At 42.2% G+C, this 12,793-nt stretch overlaps 1 protein-coding gene across 1 annotated transcript in view; it reads left to right on the top strand.

Annotated features, from left to right (window-relative positions):
- si:ch211-156l18.8 (probable G-protein coupled receptor 158) overlaps positions 1–12,776 on the top strand; it is a 24,969-nt gene extending 12,193 nt beyond the window's left edge. The window contains exons 6-12 of the mRNA XM_034883985.1: positions 6,464–6,573; positions 6,691–6,929; positions 7,616–7,754; positions 7,896–7,998; positions 8,397–8,546; positions 8,947–11,523; positions 12,028–12,776. Of these exons, the coding sequence (XP_034739876.1) occupies positions 6,464–6,573; positions 6,691–6,929; positions 7,616–7,754; positions 7,896–7,998; positions 8,397–8,546; positions 8,947–11,523; positions 12,028–12,399 (3,690 nt within the window). The 3' untranslated portion in view covers positions 12,400–12,776. The remainder of the gene's footprint in view (positions 1–6,463; positions 6,574–6,690; positions 6,930–7,615; positions 7,755–7,895; positions 7,999–8,396; positions 8,547–8,946; positions 11,524–12,027) is intronic.
- The last annotated feature ends 17 nt before the right edge of the window (positions 12,777–12,793 follow it).

The raw sequence follows: 12,793 nt of genomic DNA on the forward strand, positions 1-12,793 counted from the left end.
TCCACTTTCTGCCGCCACTATATAAACTATATATATAACTATTTACTATATAAACGCTCATATGAGATGTCATTGCTGCTTTAACAAACGACCTAAGGGGGCGTTTTTCGCGGGAGTACGGCCTCAAATATTTTTTTCTTATTAAGTGACATCTCCCTCTAAATAAATGTCCACTTTCCATAACACACAGCACAGATTTAATCCCCCGTGTAATTACTTTTCTGGTTTTTTTTACAATAAATTAAACGAGGTAAGAATTTTTGCATGAGCAACGATGAGATTACAGACTGAAGATTAAAAATCAAACCATGGTTACAACCTTAGTGACAAGCATCAAGCACGTTGGCACGGCTACCCCGTCGCCAGCTATTACATGTTGATTGTAATATCTGCGCTTGTTGTCTTGTTGCTTCGCCATTTTATCTTGTGACGTGATCCGTGTTTCACTGGAGAACCGCGATGGAATTAAGCTTTCAGACGGATATGTAGTGTCTAACCCAGAGTTAGAATGAAACTGGCTTAACAGTAGGAATCCATTTTATAGTTAAATTTGCCTTTAACAGCCTGAAAAAATGTCAACATAACTTTACTTTTAGGCCCTTAATTTTAAAATCCTACATCAGAATGCTCTGAAATTACCTGAGAGACACACTGGATAGGTGATGTCTCCTCCAGACTTGGAATGAAGATGGCATAACGTGAGGATTCCTTTTTAGAGTAGCCTGAAAAAGATTTAAAATATACCATTAATTAAAAAAATGGAAGACTTTAACCCTTGTGTTGTCTTCCCGTCAACCATGAAAAAAAACTCGTTTTGGTCACTTTTTTTCAACATTATTATCACTTTTTACAACATTTTTGTCACTTTTTCAATGTTGTGGACATTGTGGATGTTGTTTTTTTGGATATTTTTAACCTTGACATTTTCAGCGCTTATTTTGGCGGCCCATTTTATGTGACAAAAAAAAGAAGAAAGAACTGAAAACGGGTCAAATGTGACCCAAGGACAACATGAGGGTTAATTTTGAAATCCTACATCAGAATGGTCCTAAATTACCTGAGTGACCCAACGGATATGTAGTGTCTAACCCAGAGTTGGAATGACTTAACAGTAGGAATCCATTTTATAGTTAAATATTCCTTTAACAGCCTGAAAAAATGTCAATATAACTTTACTTTTAGGCCCTTAATTTTAAAATCCTTCATCAGAAATGCTCTGAAATTACCTGAGAGACACACTGGATAGGTGATGTCTCCTCCAGACTTGGAATGAATGTGTTATCATCCTTTTAATGTCGGCCTATGTAATCACGGCTGTGCAGTGTTATATGTGAGTGTCCTTTTTAATAATCATCAAATAAATCAAACAAAAAGGATTTCTGAAGAGGCCTGGATTTGATATTCCCAGTTGCCGCCATGTTGGCAGGCACAGGAGACAATCCCCACTCATTTACCCGAATTAGGATTTTTTTTAGGATTATGATTAGCGTTGGGTTCATTTGAGCTTGAGGTCGACTCTGACATACGTTCAGTTTACTGAGTGCATTCAGAGCCTTTGATGGTGATTTTGGAGGTTTTGCAGTTGGCGGTGCTTTATCATTCTGAGATATGAACCATGATGGAAGACAGGACAGGACAGGAAGTGCAGGACATACCCCACATCTTTTTTTGGCATTTTGGGACGGGTTTTGTTCGGAGGAATTCAAAGGTACATTGCAGCCCACGCACCTGACTGTAGTTCTAAGAGTCTGATAGAAAGGTCAGAGTTCACGCTCTCATCTCAGCCAGGGGTCACTGGGGTCCGGCAGCCATTTCATCTACAAACAGATCCCCAGCTGGAGGGCTTGTTTTGGGGTGGAGAACCATCACGGTGCTGAAAAGTGAAAGGTGCAACGTTTTTAACGGGTTATACATTGAAAAGAAGCAAAATTGGTTTACTATACTGACAGTTAGTCATTAACTTGAGTCTGTTCCTTTCATACCACTTTCTACTTGTTCTGTATTACATCTCAGAGGGAAATATTGGAGTTTTTACTTCACTACAGAATTTGACAACTTTAGTTATTTGTTACTTTACAAATTAGGATTCCTTATAAAGCCATTTCTCACTATTTTCACTCATTTTTCAAATAATCAGCAGATTAATCTACAGTAAGCAAGTTGTTAGTTAATAGTTTGAAAAGTAGCTCCAAATCAGACAGCTACAACAGTAAAATAAAATCTGGTTTTACATAAACGCATTAAAAAGCAGTGTTGCACACAGTTACTTGGAGAAAGTAACTTAGTTATTTTACAGATTACTTGATTTTAAAATTCCAGATTCCAGCTGGGCGGAGGCCTCGGGGAGGACCCAGGACTAGGTGGAGAGATTATATCTCCAACCTGGCCTGGAAAACGCCTCGGGACCCCCCCAGTCGGAGCTGGTTCAGGACGGATGATCTTGTTTATTATGGGACGAAAGAGAGCGGGTCAACCGTGTTTAAGGGCAGCGTTTCCTCTACGACATGCTACCCGACCAACTTCTTCAACTCTCCCCCACCTACTGGTTTTGCACCAACGTCCAGCTTTTGATACCGTTTCTTCTGCTCTCTGCTTTGCACCACCTGGTGGGACTTTTGCTCTGTATGTTTGACTGCAGTGCTGAAATGTTTCTTCAAATTTGAAGCTAGATAGCACTTTGTCGCCACCAGCGCGGAGTGTACAACGAACCTTAATACTGCCGTCTTTAGCTGACACAAACTCAAAATAACGACTGTGTTTCCAGCTAGAAAACGCACGTCTCTCTCCTCCCTCCATTGTTCTTTACGTTTGTGACACTGCGTGGTAGTCTACACGTGAACTGTCCTCGTGACTTGTCGCATGCGTGACTTCACTCCTCGAGACGCAAGAAGAAAGCAGAAATATACATTTTTAATATGGAAAATGACAAAAACACTGTAGTAATGCACAGTAACTCGGATAAGTAACTTTAATGTTATTACTGGTTTGGAAATAGTACCGTGTTATGTTTCTGAAAACAGAGGTCAGATTAGAGTAACGCGCTACCGGCATCACTGCTAATAACTAATAATAATAGTAATAGTTCAACAGGAATTCATAAATTAAATCGGAAAAATAGAATCTTGATCAGATGATGAAACTGTATGAAAAGTCAGAGGATCGCCATAGTTAATACAGTTCATCATGGGGGGAACATGAATATCTTTACCAAATTTCACGACAATGCGTCCAACAGTTTAAAACTAGAAGTAGAAGTCAAGGGATCAAAGTGATTAGGATTCATAGAAACTTCCTGTTAAAGAGGTATTGTTATTACCTTGGGTACGTCCCAGGTCTTTTAACCCTTGTGTTATCTTCCCTTTGACAATGAAAAACATTTTTCCCATTTATCGCAACATTTTTGTTGCTTTTTACGAAGTATTTTTATAAAGTTTTTTTATTTTTTTGTATTTTTGCCTTTCATTTTTCACCCGTATTTCAACTTCCTATATTTCAGATATAAAAAAAAACTTTGAAAACGGGTCAAAATTGACCCAAAGACGGCATGAGGGTTAAATTGCATTGCAGCTGTATGGGCGGAGTTAGCTACATCTTTCAGCTGCACGGCTTCCAGGAAGGCTGCTCTCATGTGTCCTCACTCATAGCTCCTCAGAGATCCCGCCTCAAACCTCGCTCCTAGCTCCTCAGAGATCCCGCCTCAAACCTCGCTCCTAGCTCCTCAGAGATCCCGCCTCAAACCTCGCTCCTAGCTCCTCAGAGATCCCGCCTCAAACCTCGCTCCTAGCTCCTCAGAGATCCCGCCTCAAACCTCGCTCCTAGCTCCTCAGAGATCCCGCCTCAAACCTCGCTCCTAGCTCCTCAGAGATCCCGCCTCAAACCTCGCTCCTAGCTCCTCGGAGATCCCGCCTCAAACCTCGCTCCTAGCTCCTCGAGCCAGGAATAAGAGCTTAAAGGGTAACTACTACAACAGTATTTTTCAACCTGGACCCTATTTTCTTATGTTTTGGGGTCTAAGTGACTGATGGGAACCACCATCATTGAAACTGATCCAGTATTAAGCAAGATCACTGCAGTCGGCAGTGGCAAAACGAGCTGCAACGTAACTTAAGAGGGCAGTTGTGCAGCTTGTATAAGTGTATGACACCATTGTTGAAAGGCTTTCTAAGGAGGTTGGCCTTTCTGTTAAAGCGTAAGATCCTTATTTTTTTTAGCAAAATCACGCTCGCTGAACCCACCAGACTCCATGTAAATAAACAGTAATTTTAGCATCGTGAAATAGGCCTACACTTTGTTCAAAGTCGACAGAAACAATATAAATCTATGAAAACCCTTGTTGGGTCGTCTTTCCACTTTTCCAACCATCACAACTCTAGTTTCGGTTGTTATAAACACACAGTTTATTGATTTACATGTGAAGACATGTTGGCTCTATATATGCTGAATGTTTTTTTTTTTAAATGGAGTCTGGTGGGTTTAGCGCTAGCAACTTAAGAGTTGTTTCTGTTTAAACAATAAAGGCCTCAAAGAGGTTTTAATGGTCTATCTCTGAAGGGATTCTTTCCATAATATTGTCACACTCTTAAAATATTAATCTGAGCCTTTCAGCAGCAAAACGAGCACTTTAGTGAAGGTAAATACAAGCTGGACAATTGCTCTATTAACTTACATCGTAGCTTGTTTTGCCGCTAAAGACTGCAGCGGTCTCGCGCAATACAGGGCCAATGTCAAAGATCGTTGTTCCCATCAGTCACTTAGAGACAAAAACACAGGAACATAGGGTCCAGGTTCTCCGTCTATAACAGAGCCCCCAATCTGCCTCTGAGTGCAGACCATTTGTAATGATTAAAACCGCCTTCGTCTGGATGGTACTGCCCGTCTGCTCTGATTCACTCAGAGTGGTTTCATCCTTTACGAGCGGTTCCAAAGCAATGATGTAAAATTGCACTCACAGTTTATGCTTTGGCTGATGCGCTTATCCAGCGTGATGGAGACGGACTGTCGCAGCAGAATGAGCTTTAATTCCTGGATTACAGTCCTCCATTTCACTGCCACATGCTGAACACAGACAAAAGGGACAACCTGTTGTAGAATGTAACAAGTAAAAAATAATCACATTCAGTTTAGACATCATGCTTTTTAAATTGGGCAGTTTTTGTCTATTAATGCTGATGAGACATGTTGATAATATTTAACCCATCAGTTCATTGTCCGTCTGGATTTATTTTATTAAAAAGCTTGTAAAACATCAACTCTGTTATCTACAGTCAAGATATGAATATCATTTTTTTTTCAGGACAAACTGGGTTATTAGAATATCTGGGCTGCAGTGAGGTCACTTGAATGTTAAAAAATGGTTGTAGGGCCTTAAAGACAAATAAATAAATAAATAAAATGGAACATGACTCTCACAAATGTGTATTGATATCACAGACAGAGCAGTAAAACCTAACTTTTATTAAAAAATAACAAGAGTAACAGGTGAATTGGCTTTAAAAGTAGAGATTTTTTGTAAGTGCTGTTAAGTAGAGACTTTAATAATAATAATAATAATAATAATAATAATAAACAGTATAGATTAATTAAATTATTACCAGGGCTGGGTTAAAATAATCAATTCTCCAGTTAAAATCAATCTTGGTTTGGGGGATGTGATGTTGATTAATAAAATCCAGCAAATTTGAATATATGCATTTTCGCGATGGATGTGAAAAATTAGTCTCGGGAAGGAACTTCGTTTTTTTTTTTTAATTTGCGCCCCCAAAAACAAAATGTCACACAAAATATTAAACAAAGGTAACTGTTCCCACGATACAGTAACGTGAGCTATTTAAATAAGATGGATAAATGGTTAAACCTCATCAGCTCTCACCAAAAATAGTCTTTGAAACTCTTTACAATTATTCACCGAAAGAACCAAGCAGGCCGGCCTTGTTGCACGGTCCAAATTTTCCACAAATCTTGCCATTTTCAGGGCAATCATCTAAAGAAAGCCATTTAACTTTTTTGCCAGAGGAAGACCTGAAACTTTCTTTGTTTTTGTGGCTTTTGTCTGTTGGCAATACTGACACTTAGACAACACTAGTAACAACAATAGCATTGTAATAACCTAGTAATAGTCATACTTGTAAGCAGTACAAAACTAAAGTAACGAGCCAATTTGTGTTAAAACGTAAGGAGTAGAAGTAAAAAGTCGCCACAAAAATAAATAGTAAAGTAAAAACATCAGAAAAATCTTCTTAAGTACAGCAACTAAGTATTTGTACTTCGTTACTTCGTTACTACTAATCCACAGCAATTCATTCTAACATATTTTGGGGCCCTCATCACATAAGGGCCCCGGATACCCAATCCTCTTCACAGCCCCCAGTCTGACACCCGTGCTAGTAAGCTGTAGTAACAGTAGTAGAACTACTATGGTGGTTGTGTAGTTTGACTCACAGTGAGTGTCTCTGTCTCTCTGCAGGTCTTCATCATGTACTTCAAGCCGAGTGCTTTCAGGTGTATTCTGCTCCGCTGGGTCCGAATGCTCGGCTTCTCCATCGTCTACGGGACCGTCACTCTGAAAATGTACAGGTAGGTCCGGTTTCTTTAATTTTACAGAGACCCCCCGTTACATTTCACCGACAGCAATAATTCCTCCAACGTTCAGTTAGTTCACCGTTGTCTACATTTTGATTTTTGACCTTGCAGGGTGCTGAAGGTGTTCCTCTCGCGCACCGCCCAGAGGGTGCCATACTTGTCCAGCCTCCACTTGCTGAGGATTCTGGGAGCGATGCTGATGACGGTCAGCTGGTTCCTGTGTGCTTGGACGGTCGGCGTCATGCAGAACCGCGACAGGAACATCCCGGTGTTCATCACGACGTCCACGTCGGACGGACGGGGCTTCAACATGTGTTACCTGGACCGCTGGGACTACATGATGGCTGTGGGTGAGTGGAGGACAACCCTGGACACCCGAGAAAAGAGACACCTATATCATCTGAGCTGATCGATCCTTTCACTCTAAAATGCAGTCATTGCATATTTTTTATTTATGTAAAATACTAAAAACTTAGAATGGATTTATCCACTCAGTTTGCTCAGATTTTGACCTCAGATTAAGGTCAAGGCAGTTTGCTGGAAATTGCAAAATGTTGATGCTAAAAAATCCTTGCAAGAATTAGAGAAAACGCAAGGAAACGCAGCCCTCCTCTCTCTGTCCTCAGCCCCTCCCTTCCAATGATGGGAATAACGGTGTTATAAATAACAGGGGTCCTTTTTTCAGTAAGGAGTAACATAATTGAAACTCTTATCATCTTAATGACGGCGTTACCGTCACTGCCAAAAAAATGTGGCGCCAATGTTTTTGCCAATGCTGGAATATGAACTTTTTCCGCAGGATTTACCACCATTGAATCAGGCTTTCATCATCAGAAGGGACGGGGTGCATCTGCATTTGTAGCACAGCCATTAGAAATGCTTTCTCTGTGAAATTACCTTTGATTGGCCAAAGTCTCCCGTCACATGCTAACTTTTCTAAAGCAATTTTAGCAGTTCATCAGTCTTAGATTAGAAAAAGTAGTACATTGGAAAGAACTGCACTATTTATCACTGAACTTACTTTCTTCTGCCACAGCTGAGCTTCTGTTCCTGTGCTGGGGCAGCTCCCTGTGGACCGCCGTCAGGCCGGTGCCCTCCGCCTTCCACGAGCCTCGCTACATGGGCATCGCCATCCACAACGAGCTGCTTCTCTCCTCCATGTTTCACCTGTTCAGGTTAACAGCCAGTGTGTCTCTGAACCTCTGAAATCCAGTATAGTTATTACCCACACATGACTGAGCAATACCCTCAGCAGTGTAATTGTACAAACGATTTGACATACTGTTCAGTAATTTTGTGTTTTCTGTCACCATCAGGTTCACCTTTCCCTCTCTCGACCCTGATTGGATGCTGCTGCTCTCCTTCGCACACACCCATGTGACCATCACTGTGACACTCGCCCTGCTCCTCATTCCCAAGGTACTGTGCAGTTTTGATGTCATAGTGCCGAGGTGAATCCATTTTTGGGTAGAATAACAAGTCAAAGTAAAAAGTCAGCAATCATAGATTAAAACAATGGAGATTAATGAGTTATCTCAATGGCTCAACACGTAGCCTACCTCAAAATTGGGTAAATGTTACCATGCAGATACTATCCACCACAGCTAACTTTTATTATATATAGGCAATGAAGGCATAACATGCAAAGTCGGTGGGTTTGAAATTTCTTTTAATATCTTACGCTTTACAACAATCCATCCAATATTTGGGGAGAAATGTCATCATAGAGTCAGGTGTCTGTGAATGTGGATGATATACAATGTTGTTCTCAAATGTGAAGTGTTTACATGCGACTTGTACGTCTTTGTGTTCCACAGTTTCTACATGTGTCCAAGCCTGGAAGAGAGGAGATTGCAGCAGAGGTGTATGAAGACGAAGTGGACCTTCGGCGCACTGGCTCATACTTCAACAGCAGTTTTCACTCTGCGTGGAGTGAACACAGTGGAGTGGACCCAGATGACTTCCGGGTAAACTCTTTTGCCCCCTCAGAACAATGTTATCACTTTGCTTGGGGACATAATTCACAAAATGTTAAAGATATTCCAAAGGTCACATTTAAATAAGGGAAATACCTTTAAATAAGGAAATAAATGTCCCTTCATTTCAGTTATGACCACATATAGACACACTTACACAGATCTTAAACATATTATAATTTAAATAATAAATTAAAAGTTAATAAGCGGTACATTTTACAAATGTAGTATAACCTTTTTCCACCCTTTATTCTTATCCTAAATGGTGTTCTTCTTACTTGAAAACGTGTCTGTTTCCTCTCCTCTGACTTGTTACTCTCCGTATCTTTTCCTCTCCTCAACCATTTCCTCCATCCCTTCATCAATTCCCTCCCTTCTTCATATGCACCAGGATGAACTGAAGAAGCTATATGCCCAGTTAGAAGTCCACAAGACCAAGAAGATGACCGCAAACAACCCTCATCTGACAAAGAAGCGGAGTTCTCGATGTGCATTGGGGAGATCCATTATTAGACGCATTGCCGAGATCCCAGAGAGCATGAGCCGGCAGTGCAGCCGCGACGACAAAGATGGACCCTCCCAGAGTAGAATCAATATGAATCGGTCCGAGTCCTTCAGGAGGGTCCCAGATACTGTCAGTAACAGTTACAGAAGTTCAATGAAATCCCCTTCACGATCACCATCCATGCGCAAGTCCCAAAGTGATCATCACTATGTCAGGGAAAGAGACCCTTCATTGCATGACAGAATGTTAAAAGCCAATGCTGTGAAGAGATCTTCCCAGCAATCAGAGACAGAGTCCTTGGATATTCCACTGGGGGTCTACAAGTCAGCCAGTGCCCAGAATCTGTCAATTGATACAAATCTCCTGCATCCTGATCACACCAAGCTTCATAAGTCCAGGAGTCTAACGTCCACGACCGCCCAGTCCATGGAGAACATACCCAAGGTTAAGCAAGCCAGCACAGTGTTGACAAGATCCAGGCAGAGCGTTTCCATAAGTGACCAGACCCGTAGTGCTCTCAGTCAGTCAGGGTCATTTGACAAGGCTGAAGTTTGTCCTTGGGAGGTGGACCAAGAACAATCAGGGGACAAAAACCAGAAGCATGTCACCTATGCAAACTCTGAAGATGGTGAGGACAAAGGGCCACTATCTACAAACAAGCTTGTCTGTCCATGGGAATATTTACCACCTGTAGAAAAGAATCCTTCAGAGGATAAAGGAATAGGTGAAAGTGAGTCTCCAAAACCACAGGCTCCTGTGTCTGCAAGTGCACCAGGGACTCCAAGACCAAAGGTCACAAAAGATCAACGTGTCTTCTCCTTCCGCACCAACACAACCAATAAGTGGCTCTCTGTGAAATCAGTTATGAGATCTGTGGATGTAGTAAAATCCAGTAAGGAGGGAGATTTAAATAAAGAGGATTCTGTTTCACAAAAAAGTCAGGAAAATGCTTCCACAACGCCAAGATCTAGATCATCTAGTAGACGTCCAAGCATTGAAAAGAGGTCAATGCAGAAAAGAAGTATGACAACAGCAGACAAACCATGCCTTGTAAAGCAGAATGCCGTTAGGCTTTCCTCTGGGGATTCCTCCGACAGAAGCCCAAGAAAGTTTATGATTGTAAAATCTGCTGTCTACTCTTGGGACACGGATGACATGCAAAAAGATGGCACTTGTGAAAATGTGTTTTTATCAAGGCAGAATAGCAGACGTAGTAGTGGAAGCTCTTCAACTGCCAGCAGCTGTAGAACTCCTTTAATTCACAGAAGAGGTAGTAATCGAATTACACCAGTTCGCAATATTTCCTACGCTGATGTGTGTCCCTGGGATGGAGCTGGTACTTTCCAGGAAGGAGAGAGACTAAAGAACCAGCAGAGCATTAAAGCAGATGTCTGCCCTTGGGAATCGGAGGTATCAGAACCATCTAATGTATGTCTGCTGGATTCTCTAGAGCAAAGGAATGTGAGAAGAAAAAGTGTTCATGGTGAGGTGTGTCCTTGGGAATCGCAGGATATTCCCATTATTTCTTATACTAACACATCCAAAGATTCACTGACCGAACTGTCTTTGAAACGTCCAGCAGATGTATGTCCCTGGGAGACTGAAGAAAGTCCCCAACCTTCAATACGGCAAGATAATGAATTTGCCAATGTATGTCCATGGGTTGTTCAGGACAAAGCTGAAGTCGTATATGAAAACCTAAGTCCTTTGCAGACCAAGCAAGGCCTGTCAGTGCCCCTTAAGCAAGAAGTTATGAAAGCTGCCGTCTATCCCGGTGCATCAAAAGAAAGTTTAAGTAATGAGAAGCAACCCAATGCTAAATCAACTTCCCTGCCTTTGGGTAAGCAAGAAACTAAGGCAGCAGAAAGTTGTCCATGGGATTTCCCTGATCCACCCAAAAACTTGGGAAACATTTGTCCATGGGAAGAGGAGAACATCGAGCCAACAAATACAGGCTCAACAACACAGATTAAGATAAATATTTGTCCATGGGAGGCTGAACCTCAAGACAAACCACAAGATTTAAAAAAAGGTATCCCGCCTTTGAGAACTGATTCCGTACAGATTGATAGGAAAGACGACACAAGAGTAAATATATGTCCCTGGGAAACTGACCTCCCTGAGACAAATGCAGCAACCAAGATTGTGGTAAAAGGACTGGAAAACCTGGCAGATGTTTGTCCATGGGAAAGTGGCGAACCAGAATCTGGAAAGCCTCAGACCCCCAAAACATCAGAGAGTCATGTAAAGAAAGACACATCTCGCACAAGTATTTGTCCATGGGATACAGAGGAAGCAGGGGTAGTCAAAACTGAAGTATCAAAAATATCAGAGGTACAAGGACAAGGAAATTCCAGAGAAGAAGTGGGTCTGTGTGAGACAGAAGCCCCAAAGGCTCTTAAAAAGCAAGACAGGGCTCTGGCAGATGTTTGTCCATGGGAGACAGACGAGCCAAAGGTCCTCAAAAAGCAAGACAGCGCACGGGCAGATGTTTGCCCATGGGAGTCGGATGAGCCAAAGGTCCTCAAAAAGCAAGATAGTGCACGGTCAGATGTTTGTCCATGGGAGTCCCATGAGCCAAAGGTCCTCAAAAAACAAGATAGCGCACGGGCAGATGTTTGTCCATGGGAATCCGATGAGCCAAAGGTCCTCAAAAAACAAGATAGCGCACGGTCAGATGTTTTGCCATGGGAGTCGGATGAGCCAAAGGTCCTAAAAAAACAAGATAGCGCACGGGCAGATGTTTGTCCATGGGAGTCCGATGAGCCAAAGGTCCTCAAAAAACAAGATAGCGCACGGGCAGATGTTTGTCCATGGGAGTCAGATGAGCCAAAGGTCCTCAAGAAGCAAGACAGTGCAAGGGCAGATGTTTGTCCATGGGAGTCGGATGAGCCAAAGGTCCTCAAAAAGCAAGATAGCGCACGGGCTGATGTTTGTCCATGGGAAGCTGAAGAACCAGGAGTTGTAAAAAAGCAAGACAGCACTGAAGCAGACATTTGTCCCTGGGAATCCAAGAATCCACAAACATCAACCGAAATCAAAGTCGATATTCCCAACAGGGACCGAGATGAGGTCACAGAGACCCAGGGGTCCTTCAGTGTAGAAGAGACTCCAGCAGATAACGGCAGCGAGCAGATAGATGACTCTAGAGAAAACTTAGCCCTGGGCCGGCGTGATGCTTTGTGTCCCTGGGAGATGGAAAGGAGCAGATCTAGTTCCTTCACAGACAATGCTTCAGACATCTTCACATGGGAGCCTGAGAATATTCCAGAGGAAGATGAAGAGGAAGACGATGCAGAATGTGCTGCGGAGGCTTTTGTATTCCCACCCGACTTGTGATCTACATCTAGCCAGCATTTGCTTTCACTTTTGAACCCTTCAACTAAATCAAAGGGATGGTGAACTCAATAAAAAACATTTTAGACCATCTATTGATGGTCAAGGGCATATTTGATGTTCCACGGTGGAGGTCAGAGTGTCGGGGTCATCTCATGACCAGCTCCCCTTCAGCTGCCAGAGCTGAAAAAACCTTGGACAATTACTTGGGCTGATCAAAGACAGAACTTAGGGCTGTTATTTCAAGTTGGGACTATCCATTTGGGCCAGATACTTGATGAGCTGGACACAGTAAGTCGTGCAAACCTGACTGGAAAAAAGTTTTCTTTTAGGTGAAGCACATGATGCATTATGTCCCTCAATAAACCAGCAATGATCTACATTTCTTGGCTGATGG

The sequence above is a fragment of the Etheostoma cragini genome, chromosome 2, assembly GCF_013103735.1.
Source record: "Etheostoma cragini isolate CJK2018 chromosome 2, CSU_Ecrag_1.0, whole genome shotgun sequence".
Classification (NCBI taxonomy): domain Eukaryota; kingdom Metazoa; phylum Chordata; class Actinopteri; order Perciformes; family Percidae; genus Etheostoma; species Etheostoma cragini.